Raw genomic sequence first — 24,170 nt, 5'->3', positions numbered from 1 at the left:
ATATCGTAATACGATAAGAATAATACGATAATCGTATTATTCTTTTTAAGGGTAATCATGTGGAGGTTATACATATTATTCACTCGTACATTTAAAATCTACTCCCAATATAACCTTATTTAAATAAAATATAAGGTTTTCTTTCAGTGAAGCCAGAAACGCGGCGAAAATGTGGGATCTACAATCTCACAAGGCGTCGCGGTGCGACCATAGAGTTGGTTGCGACGCGTTGTGAGCTTGTAGATCTGATATTTTCGCTGACTTCCTACTTGGGTGACGTCACGCTCCGTAGACCAAGGAATATCTACAAGGAACAGACAACACCCGGAAGTTGGCACGCCGGGTGGCCACTTTTGGGTGGCGGAAGTGACGAAGTGCTCATAGACGCTAATGTTAATTTTGGGTGGCCAAAGTGTCATGGCGGCGTCCCATGGAGCCTGAAATGACGAAAATGACGTTGGTGTCCGTTCCTTCTTTGATCTTCCTTGCCGTAGACCAGGAAGTGAGAGAGGGAGATAAACATTGGCGCGTTGAGCTGTGTGTCTGTACATGTTTATGAAGTATAAACTCCAGTGTAAAAATATTAATATTAAATATGTCTAGTTTCTATGTGAGGGTTCACAACAGCCTTACAACTGCTAAGAAGAAGACCGTCTCTCAGCAGGACTTGGAACAGTGGGGTTTACAGGGTCTGTCTGTTTATTCATGTTTAACTGTAGTTTTCATGTACATGTAACCTCGCATCACCAGGCTTTCCGCTGGGGGAAATGTACATGCAAACAGCATGCATGCAGTAGGTAGTGGAAGACATTGACAAGTACAGTCTCCGACTTGTATTTATTTTATTACTTGACTCAAAGTAGCAATACCCCCATGCCCCATATAGAACATTATGATACTTTAAGTTTAGGTAATGTATTCAAAGTTCACATTAATTTTATCGATATACTTACAGTATCAAACATGAAAGTACTCATTATTATAAAGAATGGTCCATACCGTCCATTTCACAATAATATTGGATTGTAAATTATTAATGTGTTCATCACTTAAAGGTGGGTGGCTGATTTGAATGACTTCAGGTGGTGTGTACTGATTACTAATACATTATTTATCAGGTAATAACTTATATTTTGTATTAGAAGAAGTGCAGTTCTAGAAGCTAAAGCTGATGAACAATAATAGTGAACCAAAAAGTTTTCTTTTGACATGTACAGTAGAGGACCTGTCACAGACCTGTCGTTATTGCACTTAAATCAAACTTGAGTAGGCCTATAAGAACTGAACTTGAGTAGGCTTCTTAGTTACTGAACTTGAGTACCTAAAGTACGACTTAATTAGATTTTTGAGTATGGGTATTGGGTAGTTACTTCTTTACAGCAAAGTGACCAACAGACTCTATGTTTGAAGTGTTTAGTACTTAGTTATTTTACATCCAGTGACCAACAGACAGTATGTTTGAAGTGTTTAGTACTTAGTTATTTTACACACAGTGACCAACAGACAGTATGTTTGAAGTGTTTAGTACTTAGTTATTTTACACACAGTGACCAACAGACAGTATGTTTGAAGTGTTTAGTACTTAGTTATTTTACACACAGTGACCAACAGACAGTATGTTTAAAGTGTTTAGTACTTAGTTATTTTACACCCAGTGACCAACAGACAGTATGTTTGAAGTGTTTAGTACTTAGTTATTTTACACACAGTGACCAACAGACAGTATGTTTGAAGTGTTTAGTACTTAGTTATTTTACACACAGTGACCAACAGACAGTATGTTTAAAGTGTTTAGTACTTAGTTATTTTACACCCAGTGACCAACAGACAGTATGTTTGAAGTGTTTAGTACTTAGTTATTTTACACACAGTGACCAACAGACAGTATGTTTAAAGTGTTTAGTACTTAGTTATTTTACACCCAGTGACCAACAGACAGTATGTTTGAAGTGTTTAGTACTTAGTTATTTTACACACAGTGACCAACAGACAGTATGTTTAAAGTGTTTAGTACTTAGTTATTTTACACCCAGAGACCAACAGACAGTATGTTTAAAGTGTTTATTTTCCAACAGGCATCCAGCTGAGGTCCTATCAGCTAGACGGGGTCCAGTGGCTGATCGGTTGCCAGGACAACCAGGAGGGATGCATCCTGGGAGATGAGATGGGCTTGGGCAAAACCTGCCAGGTATGGGATGATATGATGATGATGATGATGATTGTACAAAACCTGCCAGGTATGGGATGATATGATGATGATGATGATGATGGTACAAATTACAAAACCTGCCAGGTATGGGATGATATGATGATGATGATGATGATGGTACAAAACCTAAAAACAAAACAAATCCGACACTAAAACATGATGTCTGTCAGCATCTTGAATATCATTGGTGTCGGATGGAAACCTCATATGTCCAAAACTGTTACTTTTCATGATTCAAATTCCCAAATAGCAGACGTAGAAGCTCAAAATATGTTGCAGCGTGATGTGTTTTGGGCTTGTAGATCGGCTTGCATATCAGTTGTACTTTTCAGGGCAGTTTTGAAGGACCTAACAATCTATCATGCGGGTCCCTGGCACACAATCTTTTCAAATGGGGATCTGCAGCCTAAATTAGGAGTCCTTGGCATGAACATGTTTGACAATCATTGATTTACTACAGTAACACTACCATTTCAGGGGCAAGGGAAACCTGGTTTAAAATCATTCATTTATTGCATATTATGGGGGCAGTAGATTATTGCAGCTAGTGTCATTGTATCTGTGATCCTAGTTTACTGAGACACTACTGTCTCAGCATTTTACAAGTTTACCTTGCTTATTTATTGTAAGTCATTCTGGATAAGAGCGTCTGCTAAATATATAATTGTAAGCTTATCTCTTAAGTTTGTTGTCACTAGTTGCGTTTCCATGAAGCTTATTCGAAAATAGGAAGCGAATGTTCAGAAATTTGAAAAAAGAAAACGCGAATTTAGCCTGTTTCCAATTTCACTGTTGAAATACGATTCTTGGGAGACCTCTGCGTCTGGAAGGTGGCCGATCTGCAAGCTTGCAACGCGTCACGGATGCGAGGTGCTGTGAGCTTGTAGATCGGCCACTTTTGACACGCAACACTGTGTAGACGAAGTATTTACTCGGGTGATGTGACGGACGAGGCTTGCACACAACAGCGCCGTAAAATAAACATCCGATGCAAGGTACAGTAGTTGGGAACACAGCGCCAACAAGTTAGTAGCTTCCTTCAGCTCCCTTCAGCAAAATCAATATCATGCAATTTCAATGTATTTCAATTCAAAACCTATTCGCTTAGTGTTTCCATTTCCCTTTTGTGCATTTAGTTTTTTTCGATAAAGCCTCAAAATCCACCTCCTCCAAGCGCTTAAATGTTTTTGCGAAATAATGAAAGAATTTTGAAGTGTTTCCATTAAAAGATTTATGAGCTAAAGCCTTAATGCACAAAAACGGCTTTATGGAAACGCCACTACTGTCACCAACAGACTATCTTTCTTTTGGTCTAATGTGTCCTGTCATTGTCCCCTCTAGACTATCTCTCTACTGGTCTACATGACGGGAGCTCTGCAGGACGAGGGTCCGTTCTTGGTTCTGAGCCCGCTGTCTGTGATGGAGAACTGGAGACAGGAGATGGAACGGTACTCACTCAGAGTCTGACTCCTGTTCCATGCTTTTGCCTAAATGTTTTATTAGTCTGTTAGGAAGGACTTAAACAGAGAGGACGCTGTGTTTCCCTTTTCTTTGATGATGGCTTCCCAGATTGGGAGGACTAGAGCCAGACCAGTGACAGCCTTTCTGGTCCTATCCTGATTTTGTAGAGTCCTAGACCACCCATCACTGATGGCAACAAGATTACAATATGTCGCACCGCAATACATTGTCAGCTTGTAGAACAGATTTTGACTCCATAATTGCAGATACTGATGTGCCATTTCTCAAAAGTGTAGGCCAAATCGATAATACTCTATTGGTCTGGTTCTAGTTACAGTAGGTCACAGACTCACAGTAAACATAATCGAGTCTCACGTTAAAACCATACAACTTTTCTGTGCATCTCCGATCTTCCCGTAGCTTTTCTCCGTCTCTGAGCGTGCTGTGCTACACTGGAGACAAAGACCGAAGGGCTGAACTTCAGAAGGACTTCCGCAAGCAGCGCTTCCATGTTCTGCTCACTACCTATGAGGTGATCGTCATCTGCATGAAGTTTATTTTGTATTTTTTATTCTTTTAACTGATTTAATGCCAGGGGCCGCAAGGTGCCGCTAGAGTGCTAGACATTTCTGTATAGGCCTTCGCTCTAACTTCCGTCGACATAGGCAGTAGTGGCTTGGGATTTCACTGCAACCACTGTTATGGATGAAGACCGGAGGAAGTTAGCTAACAGTTAGCTATTAGCTTCTTTATTTTTTAGAAGCCCGATCTGAAGCTATTTTAGTCGCAAAAAAACGTTGGCGCTGCACTGGGAACACAGTTCAGAGAAAAAGGTCTCTAAAGATGTGAGTTTGTATTGGAGTGGGCGGCGCGGTGCGGCGGCGTTGCCCGATTACGGGCCGATGTAAACAGAATCGCGGCCCCGGGCATGGATGGAAAATTAGACTGGGGCTTCGTTGAGGCCTCCGATTAATTATTTCATTTTATTAAATATCCCGGACTAGAGCGGGATAGGCACCCCGGAATACGTCGCGCCGCCGACAGTATAGATTGAGTTTTTTTTGCGGGGCTCTAAACTTTATTTTAAACCATTTTCAATGGAATAAATCGTCGGACCATCTAGAATCACTTGTTGGAAAGCGTAGGACGAGCCAGGACCACCCACATCTCTACAAGCAGCTCAGGGTAAGTAAAATAGCAAAAAAAACATTGTATTGGATTGAAAAATAGCTGAACTTGTCCGGGATAGGCACAAAAAGGGTTAAGATATTTTTTGGGCCTTTTTTGCCTCCATTGATAGGATAGTAGACTGACAGGAAACCGGGAGAGAGACGGGGAGTGGCGCGCAACGACATCTGGTCGGGCTCGGGAATGGAACCAGCGACCCACTGCAGGCTACACAGAGCCTACAGTATGTGCTATGCGCCCGGTCCAGTAGGCCAGCGGGCGCCCCATCCCGCGGGGGCCAAGTTTAAATGCAAAGCAGACATTCCCAGGCTGCTCTGCATTTAAACAAAACCCCTGGCATGAGGATATTGCAAGTGGAAGAAGATAATTGAGTCTGCAAACTTCAACATTTCGATCGAAACGTTGAAGCAATAAACACCAGTGGAGCTGAGACGAAACCTGTGTTGTTGCGGACTCTGCTATTTTCATCTTGTGTTGTCCAGCACCTGGGCTAGAGTGGATCTGTGCATTGACTAGCACCTCTCATATTGCAAGTGGGCCTCCAAATAATTGGAAAAACACAGAGATTTGATTGATAATGTAAGATTAATGTTTAAAATAAGGATGCAATGATGATTAATAGTTAGTTTTCATTGTGATACTGATACATTGGAACTTAAAGTATCCTACGTTCCTTCTATTGATCCAATGTGAAAAAGCACGCGGCCCACCCATCTGAGCAGTGAACACAGCATCAGTTAAGTGGTCAGATGGGGGGTCCGTGAACACACTGAGGATTTTCAGGTGGGCCTGAACCAGAAAGAGTCGGGAACCACACTGTGTTACATCTTTCTTTACCGGAATGGAAACATCAACTGTTGCTGAATTTCTCTCTCTCTCTCTCTCTCTCTCTTTTTCAGTTGTGTCTCAAAGATGCTTCGTTCCTGAGAGGGTGAGCAGCCTGCTTCGTTCACAACACACTGCTCATTTAACCCTGAAAGTGTAGGGGTCAGTTCTAGAGGCTGACCGATAGTCTGGACCATTATATCAGCCATAATCTGACTTTATTCATCACATCATCGGTGTCAGCAATTATGCAGCCGATGTGTCACGATTCTTAACCACTTTACAACCTGGCGTCCATATTTTGTTCATGTCATTATTTGGCATTATTATAACTCACTCCCTAGCTTCCGCCGTGGCCTGAAGACTCACCTCTTCAGACTCCACCTAAACCCATAGCACTACTGTAACACTCCCCTTCCCTCAATGACCATACATGAAGCCAGATAGCACTTTTAGGTTTTAGAAAGTTTTTTTGCTGATTAAGTGTGTGGTCTACCTATGTCATTATTTTCTTTCTAGATTGATATTCCTATGCATTTGTTGTATTGTTGTTGATGTACTGACATATTATCTTGCTTATTATATTGATGTATTACCAGCTTGTTGTAAATCACTTTGGATTAAAAGCCTCGGCTAAATGCCTAAACTGTAAACTGTCGGCAGAATGTTTCAAAAATAGCAGATCGACAAGCTCTGAGATTTGTATTGTAGCTTATTTACAAAATACCTGACAACACATCAGGATTATGTGTGGTGTGGGATAGGATCCGTACTCAGTGCTCTGTTATGTTCCTGGTCTAGGGTTTACATGGAACATAACAAAAACTGGGGGAGACGCAGTCAAAACAAAGTTTAAACAATTTATTTAAATAATCAAAGTTAAGAAAACATACCAAAATGAAGAGTGAGGTGTGGAAGTCAGTCAAGTCAGTAGTGAAGTGCATGTATGGATGAGTGAGAGATGTAGTGTGTGAGTGTTGCATGTGCTAACAGAAATAACAAATAAGGGGAATGGTGGGAGAGGAGCTGGAGTGATATGAGGAGAGCTGGGAGAGGACTGGGGAAGCAAGCTTATATAGGCGTGGACCGGGCCCAGGTGCACGCCAATCAGACTTAACGATGCTGCTCCCCAGTCCTATGGGAAGGAGAACACAACAAATGAATACAAAGCAAATAACTATAACCAAGGAGTGATACAATACCATAAACCCTATATGGCCTATATGCTCCTAATGAGGGAACCGTCACACCCCCCCCCATAAAGACGGGGTCCCAAAGGGATCACCGGACACCCTGTTACTTTAAATAATGTATTACATACTACCTGTACTATTTATCCCCTATATCCACTTTTAACTCCACCCCGCCACACCATCCTGCCTACCACCTCAGCAGCCTTTGTACACAGGAGCACTTTTAAGAGATGACAAACATGATGGCCTAAAATGGAGCAAACCCAGGAGACATTTTAGGGTAAAAGAATAACACAGGTCATGCAAACATTTGAGGCCTCCAAACTCTAGAGTTAGAAGTACTATATAACCTCATTTTAAACTTTAACATGACACTGGTCAGTAGTAATAATAACGTATAAAAAAAAACAGAATCCCAAATGAACACCAGCACTGTATTACCAAACCCAACCACTTGCTCCTCCAATGGTTAACCCCCCCTGCAGGCCATCACCCCGGCAACTGATCAATGAAGACCTTGGGATGATGACAGGACAAAAGAAGGACCCACTGGAGAATCTGTAACGTGGAAAATAATCAGGTTTAGTGACAATATTTTTTAAGCAAATTTACATGGCATAGTTGGGTGGAATTCTGACGATTGGGTGTTGAGATCATGTAACTTTGCTCTGAGACCTTTTTCACCACCTTGTGTGGACCAGAGAACTTTGAAATTCTATGAAATGGTGATATAACCATTGGAAGTAAAGCCAGGACCTGGTCTCCTGGACTAAACACACGGCACTCAGCTTTAACGCCACACACCGGTTTTATCTTATCCTGAACTAATGCCAACTTTTCTTTAGGCTTGTCAGTTTTGATACTTTGAAACTTCTCAGATACTTTGACCTTTGGACAGTCACGGTCACTTTTATTCCCTTCCCCCGTCACCAGGGGAACAGACGTCACCATTGCCGGCGGTGGACCCTCTGCCCACACCCGAGCACCAACCAGGTCGTTACCCAGAATCACCGTCACCCCAGGAATCGGCAGTGCTGGGCGCACAGCGAGCTTTGCTTCTCCCTGGAACAATTCACATTTAAGCATCACTTTATGCAAGGGAACCAACAGTATGTTCATGTCTATGCCCCGGATATGGACTTTGTCACCCGTGTCAGAAACATTAGTCAAAGGAAGAACACCAGCCTGAATAAATGAGTCAAAAGCCCCTGTGTCTCTCAGAATAGTTACGGGCACTTCTTCCCCACCTTGCACCAAAGAGACAGAACCCTTCATGATAAATGGACGGTAAGAATCTACTGCTGCAACTACTGCATCTTTATTTTGACCGAAATGTGGTGTAACACAAGTGGACACCGGATGAACTGGAGCGGACATGCCAGCCCCTTTTGGTTGCCGATCACCTGCGTTAAAATTGTCAGTCTTTGGGTAACCGTTCAACTTAAAACAATCTGATCTCCAGTGGCCCCTCCTATGACAATGATTGCAGACCTTTTCCGACTCACGCACATTACCACTGCTGTTACTTTTAGCTTCGACAGGATGAGGTTTATCATATCGGCTATGTGACTCATTGGCAGCATGATTGCCACCTCCCGCATTAAACTCTTCACGGTGCGTCAAGACAAAATCATCAGCGAGCGCTGCCGCGTCTGCAGCAGTGCGCGCTTTCTGCTCATTAATATAAGTCGCCACTCGAGCAGGAACAGAATTTTTAAACTGCTCCAAAATCATCAAGTCACACAACTCTTCAAACTCTGTTACCTCCGAGGCGTTGCACCAGCGGTTAAAAGACGTAGTTAAATCACGTGCAAATTCCAAATGACACTGCTTGTCATGTTTCTTAGAAAACCTGAACCGCTGGCGGTATGCCTCGGGGACGAGCTCGTAAGCATTAAGCACCGTTGCTTTAACACGGTCATATCTTTGACTGTCAGCCACACTCATTGCCGAAAAAACCTCTTGCGCTCTGCCGGTTAAGACACACTGTAACAGCAATGTGCGCGCCGAATCAGGCCATTTACGCAGGTTAGCCACACGCTCAAACATTACAAAAAATGTCTCTGGATCACGTTCTGAAAACTTGGGCACCAGACGGAGATTTCCATTTATGTCAAACGACCCCTCGGACTGATCTGCAGGTCTAGGAGATACTTGTGCAGCAGGTTCCATCTTACCATCCCTTATCAAATCTAACTTGCTCTGCTCAACCTGTATTTTAGCTTGTTCAGTATCATGTTTCATTTTTTCAATTGCATACTGAGTATCTAGTCGCACTTTTTCCTGCTCTAGTCTCACTTTCTCTTGATCGGATTGTAATTTAGCTTGCAAGATAATTAACTCTTTTTGTTGTTCAAAAGACAACCCTGCCGACACTACAGGCATCACAAATTGCGGCGCCACCGATGTGACATCTGACTTTGTTGGAGTAGACAACGCCCCTTGTCCCACATGCTCAGGAACACTTTTCTGAAATAAATTCTCTCTCAACACTTGAAATAACGTCTCCTTTAATCTCTTGTCAGCTGACTCAATCTCAATGTTATAGTTTTCTGCTATTTTCAGTAATTGGTCTTTGGTGCATTGACTTAACACTTCCTCAGAAGGAGAATCTACAAATTCATCAACAGTAACCATCCTGGCTAAAGTGCGCTTTAACAGTCCCCCAGCTGGCAAACCAAAACAAAATACAAGTGCCCCACTATTTAAACCACCCCGCTAACTCCACCCGACTGCTCGTGCTGGTTAACGGTGGGTATTTATGCACATGAAGGCCACCGCAAAGGCCTAGCTTAACCCAGGGGTAGGAAAGGAAACCACTAGCTGGCGACCTGCGTACACCACCTGGCTGTGCTCCCGAGACGGGGTACGCACACACCGGTACGCACCCGCAATCTCCAGCCGCCCCGTGCACCTAAACCACCCGGGCCTAAACGACTTGCATTATTTTAACCCCAGTAGCTGGAAAATAAAAAACGCACCTCACAGGGACACTTGTATGAAAAATGAATTAAGGACCAGCCAGGAAACTCTAACTTTCTTTAACTTTCACTTTAGCGGCACAATAAACCAGGAAAAACCTCCCCACCAAACTTAACCAAATACTAATGCAACTTAAGCAAAACTCATGTTAAATTCAACCCAAAAAGTTAACTGCATCTCCCCAAACTTAAAGTCCAGACCAAAAAGCATAGTAGCGCTTTCTGTACTCACCGGACTGTTGATCAAACAGGACAAAGGAACCCCCGGAATGATTCCCAAATGAAGACACTGCATTCACAAAACCACAGCGCCAACGAGCCATTAACCGACGCCCAAATTAGCCAATTGACTCTACTATTGCAGAATTTAGCCAATTGACTCTACCATTGCAGCGCAGCACTAGCAAACAAATGCAGAAGGGAGAATCACTTGAATCTCCAAACTCACTGCATAAAAAAGTCAAAATTTACCGGCACGAGCCCCCACTTGTTATGTTCCTGGTCTAGGGTTTACATGGAACATAACAAAAACTGGGGGAGACGCAGTCAAAACAAAGTTTAAACAATTTATTTAAATAATCAAAGTTAAGAAAACATACCAAAATGAAGAGTGAGGTGTGGAAGTCAGTCAAGTCAGTAGTGAAGTGCATGTATGGATGAGTGAGAGATGTAGTGTGTGAGTGTTGCATGTGCTAACAGAAATAACAAATAAGGGGAATGGTGGGAGAGGAGCTGGAGTGATATCAGGAGAGCTGGGAGAGGACTGGGGAAGCAAGCTTATATAGGCGTGGACCGGGCCCAGGTGCACGCCAATCAGACTTAACGATGCTGCTCCCCAGTCCTATGGGAAGGAGAACACAACAAATGAATACAAAGCAAATAACTATAACCAAGGAGTGATACAATACCATAAACCCTATATGGCCTATATGCTCCTAATGAGGGAACCGTCACAGCTCATACACATAAAGTACAGGACGGACAGGACGGCCATACAAGGAGATATGTTTGCAAATGTAGTACTGTCTATGGGGTCAATTAGGCAGAAATGTCTCTGTTGTCCAGGTTCCCCAGCAGAACCCAGCAGCTCTCATAGCATAGAGTGGAGCTTATAAGCCTATCGCTTTTACACTATTTGTTGTGGTCAAAAGTGTTTTTATTTTTTACATGACTGTGTTACTAGTTTTCAATACAAACACATCCATGCCATCGTTGTCCCACAAAAGCCATCACACTCTGCTAAACAGATGTTATGCTTCTATGTGTTTTGCCAAGTCCCGGAAACGATGCACTGTGATTGGCCAGTACAGTCACTTTGATTGGCAGTTGTGCCAAATGCACACCCTAAAACATGATTTATAAGATTGTGGTGGCTTGTGTGGGACAACCAATGCATGGATGTGTTTGTAATGACAACTAGTAACATTCATGAAAAAAATCAAATCAAAAATCACGTTTGACCACAACAAATAGTGTAAAAGGGATAGGCTTTAGCCTCCATTCTATGCTGTGAGAGCTGCTGGGTTCTGCTGGGGAAACTGGACAACAGGGGCATTTGTGCCTAATAGACCCCATGGACAGTAATTTTGGATCAATATAACTAAGAAAATTAGCCTACAGTAGATGTGATTTAGGGCGGAGTTGTCCTTTAATGCTTGCATGAAGTGTGGACATAGACCTTCTAGTCATGGGTCTGTGTGGACCAGAACAGACCAGAACAATATACATGTATGATCTCCCTGCAGGTGGAAGTGGAAGGTTCTGGTGGTGGATGAGGCTCACAGACTGAAGAACCACAACTCACTGCTGCACAGAACACTGACAGAGGTACTGACCTTATAGAACCACAGAACACTGACAGAGGTACTGAACTCTATTCTAGGCATGTGATAATAGGCAAAACATTCATTAAATATAAGACAGGTGAATGGAAATAGGCAGATCTACAAGCTCACAAAGCGTCGCAATTTGACGCTTTGTCTGCTTTTAGGTCTGCTATTCATGAGCGATGCTCATGTACGCCCAATGTCCAGGCTCTGAAGCATGGCCTACATCTGGCCTACATCTGGCCTACATCTTGGCACAAAGCGCTCAGAGTTTGTTGTACGCCCAGGGTCACACTGGCCAAGCTTCACGTGATGCTTAATGAAATTAGTCATAACTAGCACTGCTCACTTCACACTGGGTGTGATTGTTGTTATTTGTCATACAAGAACTTTTAATACCTAAAAAAATAAAAAGACAATTACTGCAACAAACCATACTATACAAACTGGTCAAACATTGGCCAAACTGACAAATAATATAAGAAAGAGGCGAAGCTTACAACACCCGCAACACCTCTGCTGTTTTCACAACATTTATCTTGTCAAACTAGTCAAACTAAATGTAATGCCTCAACTCCTACATTCCATTCCTACAGTCCCCAGCTCATATATGATTATTTTGGGGGTCACGGCCTGAGAAGTTTGAGAACCACTGGTTTATTTGAAGATAATGTTGGTCTGAATGTGACTTTGACCTGACTGTAACTGTCCACAGTTCACAGTGGGCTTCAGGGTCCTCCTGACGGGGACCCCCATCCAGAACAACCTGAAGGAGGTCTACTCCCTGCTGAGCTTCATCCAGCCCAGCCTCTTCCCAGACCAGGAGACGGAGCACTTTGTCAGCTGCTACTCTACGGTCCAGGACCAGCCTTCTCTGGGTAGGACAGATAGTTATCACTACTCTACTGCTCTGGGTAGGACAGATAGTTACACACTGAGCATGGACCAAATAAAAAGGAGAGAATTGTCAGGAGGTCAGAGGTCAGATTGTATCCAAACATGGACAATCTGAAGGCTCCAAGTCCATCTCCAGAGACCTTGATGTTCCTTCTCTGTGCACAATCTAGACCATTGTGTGTTGTGTATTTCTTTAAACAAATTCAAGGGTGCCAATACTTTTAGCCACTACTGTAATATACGTATGAGTTGTGTTGGTGAACCCAGCCAGTGAGCTGCAGTGTTAAACAGTATAATATATGTAATGAGCTCCGAGTTGCTGAATGCCCTTTCACCTTTTAAGGCAAACCTCGACGCCGTCCGGAACCCTCCTTGGGTCCTAAGCCCAAGAAGTTACCAGATCTTTTTTAACACTAACACTACACTACACCTTTAAGTTAACACAAACAGGTGTTATAACCTTTCTCATTTGCATAAACCTACTATTACACATATACATAATACATATTTACATATTTACATTACATTTACATATTTAACACTAACATAAATACACTTCTCTGAATAAAAGCTGAGCTATCAATGAGACCCTCTTTAACTGGTGAATATTATTACTTTCTACAGCGACTATTTATTTTAGAGACCAGGATATGCACCTTACTTTAGAAATGTAGACCTTAGGTCTGAATGGAGAATGCAAAACCACAAAGACAATGAAAGTATGAGTCTGTTATCCTTGTAGCTCTCACCAAGGGCTGTTTATGGAGAGAGGCAGCTCGACTTATTAGTACAAAGAGCCCACTGCGGACAAACTGTCCGTCCGGTTAGGGTGAAGGGATTTGTACTTTATTGTCCGCCGAGCATACCCAACTGACACCTGCCCGCGCAGCGTCAGCCTCTGAAAAGGTGAAAGACTTTTAACTTAAGAAAACACTCTTGTTGATTCTTACCAAAAGTCTAGTTCAGCTCCACAGCCAGAAGTTACTTCGAGTGCCTGAAGGTGTTCAAAACCTTCCTCCCATGAGTGCAGCCTTCCCCGTGGGGAAGGAGAGAAAGTCAGACCTTAAAAAGTTGTAAACTCTTAAAAAATGAGTTCAGACAGACACCAGATAAAAGTGAATAATAAAAAGCTTTACTGGTAAAAACAGTTACAAAATATAAAACCACCAATACAGTAATTGGCAATGAAAATAATGAAGAAGTACAATATAAGTACTTGACTAAAAACAGAGAATCTAACAGAGTCAAAGTCTCTCTAAGTACAGGAACAAGTGGTGCAGAAATTGCACTAAGTACAAAAAGGTCCATCCCCGGCCCCTTCGGGCCGGGGATAGCTGCAACAACTCAACACACTCTCTACAGACTCAGACTCTCAACTAACAACACAGACTAAACAGGAGACACGAAGCAGTCTCCTTTATACAGAACTCCGTCGTGTCACAGTGACGTGATTTACACACACAGAACTTTAGTTTAGCACACACATACTGACACTCGCTTGCGCACGTACATGCACTAACACGCACATCTTTGCAAAATCAGACATTCAAGGTCAGGCTAGGACTCCCCTATTCATGCGAGACTGGGGAGTGTCCGCTCTTGCATCAGAAGTCTTCTGGGAAACACGCTCTTCCCAGGATGTCTTATCTCATGTTGACGGATAGGAGATAACAACACGGACCAAATGCTAGGGAATCTCCCAGCACGGGCTGGCACCTCAGTCCAAGATTTGTGTTCCCAGACAGAGAAAAGATAACAGCTCGTTAGCGTGGCCAGCTGCATTTGATGAGTCATCTCCAGTCCAAGGCCATCTTGGAGCTGGATGCCTCTCTCTCTCCACTCAGCAGACACAGTGCACAGGGTTCCAAAAGACAGGGTGCCATACACCTGGGGTCACAGGCGGGACCCCTAACAAATATATGTGTTGTGTTGGTGACCACAGCCAGTGAGCTGCAGTGTTAAACAGTATAATATATGTGTTGTGTTGGTGACCACAGCCAGTGAGCTGCAGAGTGTTAAACAGTATAATATATGTGTTGTGTTGGTGACCACAGCCAGTGAGCTGCAGAGTGTTAAACAGTATAATATATGAGTTGTGTTGGTGACCACAGCCAGTGAGCTGCAGAGTGTTAAACAGTATAATATATGTGTTGTGTTGGTGACCACAGCCAGTGAGCTGCAGAGTGTTAAACAGTATAATATATGTGTTGTGTTGGTGATCACAGCCAGTGAGCTGCAGAGTGTTAAACAGTATAATATATGAGTTGTGTTGGTGACCACAGCCAGTGAGCTGCAGAGTGTTAAACAGTATAATATATGTGTTGTGTTGGTGACCACAGCCAGTGAGCTGCAGAGTGTTAAACAGTATAATATATGAGTTGTGTTGGTGACCACAGCCAGTGAGCTGCAGAGTGTTAAACAGTATAATATATGTGTTGTGTTGGTGACCACAGCCAGTGAGCTTCAGAGTGTTAAACAGTATAATATATGTGTTGTGTTGGTGACCACAGCCAGTGAGCTTCAGAGTGTTAAACAGTATAATATATGTGTTGTGTTGTGTTGGTGACCACAGCCAGTGTGCTGCAGTGTTAAACAGTATAATATATGTGTTGTGTTGGTGACCACAGCCAGTGAGCTTCAGAGTGTTAAACAGTATAATATATGTGTTGTGTTGGTGACCACAGCCAGTGAGCTGCAGAGTGTTAAACAGTATAATATATGTGTTGTGTTGGTGACCACAGCCAGTGAGCTGCAGAGTGTTAAACAGTATAATATATGTGTTGTGTTGGTGACCACAGCCAGTGAGCTGCAGAGTGTTAAACAGTATAATATATGTGTTGTGTTGGTGACCACAGCCAGTGAGCTTCAGAGTGTTAAACAGTATAATATATGTGTTGTGTTGGTGACCACAGCCAGTGAGCTTCAGAGTGTTAAACAGTATAATATATGTGTTGTGTTGGTGACCACAGCCAGTGAGCTGCAGAGTGTTAAACAGTATAATATATGTGTTGTGTTGGTGATCACAGCCAGTGAGCTTCAGAGTGTTAAACAGTATAATATATGTGTTGTGTTGGTGATCACAGCCAGTGAGCTTCAGAGTGTTAAACAGTATAATATATGTGTTGTGTTGGTGACCACAGCCAGTGAGCTTCAGAGTGTTAAACAGTATAATATATGTGTTGTGTTGGTGACCACAGCCAGTGAGCTGCAGAGTGTTAAACAGTATAATATATGTGTTGTGTTGGTGACCACAGCCAGTGAGCTTCAGAGTGTTAAACAGTATAATATATGTGTTGTGTTGGTGACCACAGCCAGTGAGCTTCAGAGTGTTAAACAGTATAATATATGTGTTGTGTTGTGTTGGTGACCACAGCCAGTGTGCTGCAGTGTTAAACAGTATAATATATGTGTTGTGTTGGTGACCACAGCCAGTGAGCTTCAGAGTGTTAAACAGTATAATATATGTGTTGTGTTGGTGACCACAGCCAGTGAGCTGCAGAGTGTTAAACAGTATAATATATGTGTTGTGTTGGTGACCACAGCCAGTGAGCTGCAGAGTGTTAAACAGTATAATATATGTGTTGTGTTGGTGACCACAGCCAGTGAGCTGCAGAGTGTTAAACAGTATAATATATGTGTTGTGTTGGTGACCACAGCCAGTGAGCTTCAGAGTGTTAAACAGTATAATATATGTGTTGTGTTGGTGACCACAGCCAGTGAGCTTCAGAGTGTTAAACAGTATAATATATGTGTTGTGTTGGTGACCACAGCCAGTGAGCTGCAGAGTGTTAAACAGTATAATATATGTGTTGTGTTGGTGATCACAGCCAGTGAGCTTCAGAGTGTTAAACAGTATAATATATGTGTTGTGTTGGTGATCACAGCCAGTGAGCTTCAGAGTGTTAAACAGTATAATATATGTGTTGTGTTGGTGACCACAGCCAGTGAGCTTCAGAGTGTTAAACAGTATAATATATGTGTTGTGTTGGTGACCACAGCCAGTGAGCTGCAGAGTGTTAAACAGTATAATATATGTGTTGTGTTGGTGACCACAGCCAGTGAGCTTCAGAGTGTTAAACAGTATAATATATGTGTTGTGTTGGTGACCACAGCCAGTGAGCTGCAGAGTGTTAAACAGTATAATATATGAGTTGTGTTGGTGACCACAGCCAGTGAGCTTCAGAGTGTTAAACAGTATAATATATGTGTTGTGTTGGTGACCACAGCCAGTGAGCTTCAGAGTGTTAAACAGTATAATATATGTGTTGTGTTGGTGACCACAGCCAGTGAGCTTCAGAGTGTTAAACAGTATAATATATGTGTTGTGTTGGTGACCACAGCCAGTGAGCTGCAGAGTGTTAAACAGTATAATATATGTGTTGTGTTGTGTAATGTGTTGGTGACCACAGCCAGTGAGCTGCAGAGTGTTCTGGAGCCCTTCCTTCTACGTCGGGTCAAGTCGGAGGTGGCTGCAGACCTGCCTAAGAAGACAGAACTGGTTGTCTACCACGGCATGTCTGCCCTGCAGAAGAAATACTACAAAGCTATCCTGATGAAAGACCACGGTGAGACACACCTCTGATCTGCTGCTCCGCTGGGTCCAAAGACATGGACTGTTGTTTTCCCCATGAGCCTGAGGGGGTTTGTTTAGTTGTTTAGCTCAGAAAACACACATGCACCTAAAGCAGTGTTTCTCAAATGGGAGTATGTGTTCCCCTAGGAGTACTGCAAGGGGTACAGCAGAAAATGGGAATATGTATTTTACTGTTATGGGTAATGCCAAAACATTGACAGTGTTTGTGTGAACCTTCTTATCTGTGAATTGTTAAACCAAATTACATCAACACCTTGACTAGTACAACTGTTATTGAATAGAAAGCAATGTGTATTTGCCATTATGTGGTATTTATTTTGAACATATTGGCATTGATTGGAACTGGACGTTTGATGTACATTTTATAAGCAAAATGCTGTAGTCAGAAATCCGTATGAGGGGGTAGTGAAACCAAACATGTTTGAGAACCAGTGACCTAAAGCATTTAACTTTTGCATTATTCTCGATACTTGAATACTTGTCATAAAAACTCATAACTGATGTGTTTGTTTCTCAGAGGCCTTTGTAGACGAGCAGGGCAACAAGACCAGGCTGCTGAACGTACTGATGCAGCTGAGGAAGTGTGTGGACCACCCATATCTGTTTGATGGTCAGTAGGACCACCCCTACCTGTTTGATGGTCAGTAGGACCACCCATACCTGTTTGATGGTCAGTAGGACCACCCATACCTGTTTGATGGTCAGTAGGACCACCCCTACCTGTTTGATGGTCAGTAGGACCACCCCTACCTGTTTGATGGTCAGTAGGACCACCCCTACCTGTTTGATGGTCAGTAGGACCACCCCTACCTGTTTGATGGTCAGTAGGACCACCCATACCTGTTTGATGGTCAGTAGGACCACCCATACCTGTTTGATGGTCAGTAGGACCACCCATACCTGTTTGATGGTCAGTAGGACCACCCCTACCTGTTTGATGGTCAGTAGGACCACCCCTACCTGTTTGATGGTCAGTAGGACCACCCATACCTGTTTGATGGTCAGTAGGACCACCCATACCTGTTTGATGGTCAGTAGGACCACCCATACCTGTTTGATGGTCAGTAGGACCACCCATACCTGTTTGATGGTAGGACCACCCATACCTGTTTGATGGACAGTGATGATGATAGCACCATCTATAGTGATTTTTCTACACACCTAGCTTATCCCAAGTGGGAACGTAACCCACAGAGGAGTGCTGAGGGGGGAGCAGTTAGGGGTTAGGGGTCTTGCTCAGGGACCCATCGACACATTGCTGGCCTGGCCTGGAATCCTACCTGCAACAACCAGGGGCTCTGGTTCTCCAGGTAGAGCTCTGGTCACCCCACATCATAGTGTGTGTGTGGACCATCCATACCGGTTTGATGGTCAGTGATCATGATCAGATAAGATAGATGCTGCTGGGGGACCAGTACTACAGTTAAATACAGATTACATATTGTGATATCCTATTGTGTGTGTCTAGGATTATTATTATTATTTGTATTATTATTATTATTTTGCTGTGGTATTGAAAAAGGTATTGAGTATCCTTTTCTGAATATCAGTATTGTATATAATTTTTAAATGTTGGTATGGTGACAGGCAGAAACCCACCTGCCCGTGGCAGTGCCAGGTAAATAAAACCTTTAGTGCAGGTGGAGTTTGAGAGCGGATGCATGAACACAGGATATCTGTCTAAACACCTGAACGTGGCTAACCTGTCTGCGGAATGTAAAAGCTAGCCACTGCTTACCTATTTATGTGCCGTTTCACTGTTGCTACACTTAAAGGACAACTTTGTTTTTTTTACAACAAGGGTTCATATTTTAGTCATTAGAGGAAAAGAAGAGTGTTAAAATGTTTTCATTTACTTCTGTCTATCGTTTTAGTGATTTTAACGATTTTGATTTGCATGCATGGCCCTAGCTTGGGGGCATGCATGCAAGTAGCTAAATATGTATTTTTAGACACAATAATCCCATTCCCAAGATGCACCGCAATCCTTCATGGGCATTGGGCAGATGTGACTTATGGGGGTTGGTGTAACCGTGTAAATAGTAACTAAGAAATTGCCGGCTTATCGTGTCTAAAAAGAAATATTTAGCCACTTGTACGCATGCCCCTCCCACTGAAATCAAAATACTAAAATCGCTAAAACAATAGAAAGCAGCTAAATGAAAACATTTTAACACTCATCTAATATATGAAACCTTGTTGTAAAAAAACAAAGTTGTCCTTTAAAAATATAAAATAAATAACAAGTGTGAACCCATAATCACATTCATAGCTACATATGTATTTGGCATAAAAGTTGAGGTATGACATTTCTTATCGCACAGCTCCAGAAAGTAAAATAAATGTGTTAACTTGAACTATAATTCAAATTATTCTTATAATTTTATAATGAACTATTTACTTTTCGGGCAAGTGAAAACATGACCTGTACTTGCCAAACAGACAGTGCCTCTGAGACCCAAACTCTCTCTCTCTCTCTCTCTCCTCTCTCTCTCTCTCTCTCTCTCTCTCTCTCTCTCTCTCCTCTCTCTCTCTCTCTCTCTCTCTCTCTCTCTCTCTGTCTCTCTCTCTCTCTCTCTCTCCTCTCTCTCTCTCTCTCTCCTCTCTCTCTCTCTCTCTCTCTCTCTCCCTCTCTCTCTCTCTCTCTCTCTCTCTCTCTCTCTTTCTCTCCTCTCTCTCTCTCTCTCTCTCTCTCTCTCTCTCTCTCTCCTCTCTCTCCCTCTCTCTCTCTCTCTCTCTCTCTCTCTCTCTCTCTCTCTCTCCTCTATCTCTCTCTCTCTCTCGTAGGAGTGGAGCCAGAGGCCCTTTGAGATAGGAGAGCACCTGATCCAAGCCAGCGGGAAAACTGTGTCTGCTAGACAGCATGCTAAGCTACCTCCATAAAGGGTAATTAACTAATAACTAGGGCTGGGATGCGATTACAATTTTTAATCTAATTAATTACAGGCTCTGTGATTAATTAATCGCAATTAATCGCATTTTAATCGCACATCGATATTTGACCTGAGAAGCATTTTTTTCAAGTAAAACACATTTTGTTGTACGAGTTAATCAACAAGTGAGTTTTTTAAATCTAGATTTCGCATCCACTGGGCCAAGCAAAGCGCTCTGATCGGCTACTTCTCCCTTTGCGTTTGTTGTCTCTTCTTGGTTGGTGCATCGCTATGATCAGTATGCCCGAAACTGAAGGTTCTGTGGTGCAAAAACTAAGTGCGATTAAAATGCGTTAATTTTTTTAATCACGTTAATTTTCTGTAATTAATTAATCGCAATTAATCAGTTAAAGTCCAGCCTTACTAATAACTAATTATAACTAATTAGTTATAGTAAACTGTGTCTGCTAGACAGCATGCTAAGCTACCTCCATAAAGGGTAATTAACTAATAACTAATTATAACTAATTAGTTATAGTAAACTGTGTCTGCTAGACAGCATGCTAAGCTACCTGCACAAAGGGTTAGTTCTAATAAACTGTCATCTTCTATCTAGACGACAGTGTACTGCAGGCAGGCAGACTTTTACAACAACTTTTACACAATATTCAATCTGTATATAATTAATAGGCTCCTACAAAATGATATAATTGAGTCAATCAAAATGACAGAATTATAGCAGGGGCCTGGGAGCTTCTGTTCACATACAGTATGAGTATAGCATGCAGGTGCCATACTGTAGCACCCCAAATCATCTCTATTATCAATCCTTGTTCTGAGTGGTCTTGTGTAATTATTGTAATATTTTGAGACATGGATTTTTGAATATTTCTCTGCATGCACAACTTAAGTATCTGGAATATATTAAAATGTTGACATATCAGAACAAAATGAACTTCAAAGGATCGCGATAACAATAATGATAATGATCTGACATCACTCATGAAGTGATAGAGCAGAACATGATCCAAGCGATATCGTTTATGGCTATCGTTGTCTAAGATGCTGCTATCCACTTCAATGGAATACCATATTTATGGCTATCGTTGTCTAAGATGCTGCTATCCACTTCAATGGAATACCATATTTATGGCTATCGTTGTCTAAGATGCTGCTATCCACTTCAATGGAATACCATATTTATGGCTATCGTTGTCTAAGATGCTTCTATCCACTTCAATGGAATACCATATTTTTATCATTTTTATCATTCTTCAATGGGAACTAAGACTAAGACTAAAAGACTAAAAGACTACAGAGATTAGCAGACAGTGTCAGATGTGATTGATACTGTTACTATATTATTATAGAGTAGCAGACAGTGTCAGATGTGATTGATACTGTTACTATATTATTATAGAGTAGCAGACAGTGTCAGATGTGATTGATACTGTTATTATATTATTATAGAGTAGCAGACAGTGTCAGATGTGATTGATACTGTTATTATATTATTATAGAGTAGCAGACAGTGTCAGATGTGATTGATACTGTTATTATATTACTATAGAGTAGCAGACAGTGTCAGATGTGATTGATACTGTTTACTATATTATTATAGAGTAGCAGACAGTGTCAGATGTGATTGATACTGTTACTATATTATTATAGAGTAGCAGACAGTGTCAGATGTGATTGATACTGTTACTATATTATTATAGAGTAGCAGACAGTGTCAGATGTGATTGATACTGTTACTATATTATTATAGAGTAGCAGACAGTGTCAGATGTGATTGATACTGTTACTATATTATTATAGAGTAGCAGACAGTGTCAGATGTGATTGATACTGTTACTATATTATTATAGAGTAGCAGACAGTGTCAGATGTGATTGATACTGTTATTATATTATTATAGAGTAGCAGACAGTGTCAGATGTGATTGATACTGTTACTATATTATTATAGAGTAGCAGACAGTGTCAGATGTGATTGATACTGTTATTATATTATTATAGAGTAGCAGACAGTGTCAGATGTGATTGATACTGTTACTATATTATTATAGAGTAGCAGACAGTGTCAGATGTGATTGATACTGTTTACTATATTATTATAGAGTAGCAGACAGTGTCAGATGTGATTGATACTGTTACTATATTATTATAGAGTAGCAGACAGTGTCAGATGTGATTGATACTGTTACTATATTATTATAGAGTAGCAGACAGTGTCAGATGTGATTGATACTGTTACTATATTATTATAGAGTAGCCTATATTATTATAGAGTAGCAGACAGTGTCAGATGTGATTGATACTGTTACTATATTATTATAGAGTAGCAGACAGTGTCGGATGTGATTGATACTGTTATTATATTACTATAGAGTAGCAGACAGTGTCAGATGTGATTGATACTGTTTACTATATTATTATAGAGTAGCAGACAGTGTCAGATGTGATTGATACTGTTACTATATTATTATAGAGTAGCAGACAGTGTCAGATGTGATTGATACTGTTATTATATTATTATAGAGTAGCAGACAGTGTCAGATGTGATTGATACTGTTACTATATTATTATAGAGTAGCAGACAGTGTCAGATGTGATTGATACTGTTACTATATTATTATAGAGTAGCAGACAGTGTCAGATGTGATTGATACTGTTTACTATATTATTATAGAGTAGCAGACAGTGTCAGATGTGATTGATACTGTTACTATATTATTATAGAGTAGCAGACAGTGTCAGATGTGATTGATACTGTTACTATATTATTATAGAGTAGCAGACAGTGTCAGATGTGATTGATACTGTTATTATATTATTATAGAGTAGCAGACAGTGTCAGATGTGATTGATACTGTTACTATATTATTATAGAGTAGCAGACAGTGTCAGATGTGATTGATACTGTTACTATATTATTATAGAGTAGCAGACAGTGTCAGATGTGATTGATACTGTTACTATATTATTATAGAGTAGCAGACAGTGTCAGATGTGATTGATACTGTTACTATATTATTATAGAGTAGCAGACAGTGTCAGATGTGATTGATACTGTTACTATATTATTATAGAGTAGCAGACAGTGTCAGATGTGATTGATACTGTTACTATATTATTATAGAGTAGCAGACAGTGTCAGATGTGATTGATACTGTTACTATATTATTATAGAGTAGCAGACAGTGTCAGATGTGATTGATACTGTTATTATATTATTTGCAGAGCAGAGATTGTGTACCTGACAGTGGCACTGTGGCACACACTAGGCATGCGCTTTTATTTTTTTATAACTCAGTATTGCACTGTATTTGTATTCATCTGTTTTGTTTTACAGACAGTAGAAGACAATGACTTGTTCTCAGTTCAGAGTTATGTGGTTATATTTAGCCTAAAAGACTTAGCCTAACCCTAACCAAAAGACCAAGACTAAAAGACTAAGACTAAAATATTGTGATATTTAGTCTAGACTAGACTAAAACAATTTCAGAAGACTAAGACAGGACTAAGACAAAAGACTAAGGACTAAGACTAAATCAAAATTGTACACTGCTTTACACAATATCAAACATATAATTTTCGGAATGTCTGAGTGAGTGTCTGTCTGTCTGTCTGTCTGTCTGTCTGTCTGTCTGTCTGTCTGTCTGTCTGAAACAGCATTTCTCCTCAGTGGCTGGAGAAATCGCATCACAATTAGCATATGAACACACCTGACATAACTGTGAAGCCCGTTTGTCACTTTCACAAATCATATGCTGTATATTAGCATTTTTATGGTATATCTACTATCTATTCTGCATCTAGCATGAGGCATATCTATTCTGCATCTAGCATGAGGCAACATGTTTAACCAGCTCTCTCTCTCTATGTGTGTGTGTGTGTGTGTGTGTGTGTGTGTGTGTGTGTGTGTGTGTGTGTGTGTGTGTGTGTGTGTGTGTGTGTGTGTGTGTGTGTGTGTGTGTGTGTAAGCAGGCGGGTGTGTGTGCAGGCGGGCGGGAACACAGTATCTCTGTAGCCATTAAACGAAACGGGTATTTCTTACATTGATGCTCCTACATATTATCATGCAAGCACCAGTTAAAGTTACTTTCCATCCCTCATAT

General features: G+C 41.4%; 1 protein-coding gene across 1 annotated transcript in view; it reads left to right on the top strand.

The window, feature by feature from the left end:
* The first annotated feature begins 522 nt into the window (after positions 1-522).
* chd1l (chromodomain helicase DNA binding protein 1-like) overlaps positions 523-24,170 on the top strand; it is a 71,435-nt gene continuing 47,787 nt past the window's right edge. The window contains 12 exon segments of the mRNA XM_080722744.1: positions 523-689; positions 2,076-2,188; positions 3,551-3,657; positions 4,091-4,202; positions 5,758-5,789; positions 11,603-11,684; positions 12,399-12,561; positions 16,990-17,145; positions 17,692-17,784; positions 19,962-19,975; positions 19,977-20,023; positions 20,586-20,630. Of these exon segments, the coding sequence (XP_080578870.1) occupies positions 596-689; positions 2,076-2,188; positions 3,551-3,657; positions 4,091-4,202; positions 5,758-5,789; positions 11,603-11,684; positions 12,399-12,561; positions 16,990-17,145; positions 17,692-17,784; positions 19,962-19,975; positions 19,977-20,023; positions 20,586-20,630 (1,058 nt within the window). The 5' untranslated portion in view covers positions 523-595.

Source organism: Nannobrachium achirus (assembly GCF_963921795.1).
Source record: "Nannobrachium achirus genome assembly, chromosome: 1".
Classification (NCBI taxonomy): Eukaryota; Metazoa; Chordata; class Actinopteri; order Myctophiformes; family Myctophidae; genus Nannobrachium; species Nannobrachium achirus.
The sequence above is the reverse complement of the archived record's forward strand: the minus strand, read 5'-3'. Positions and strand labels throughout refer to the sequence as shown.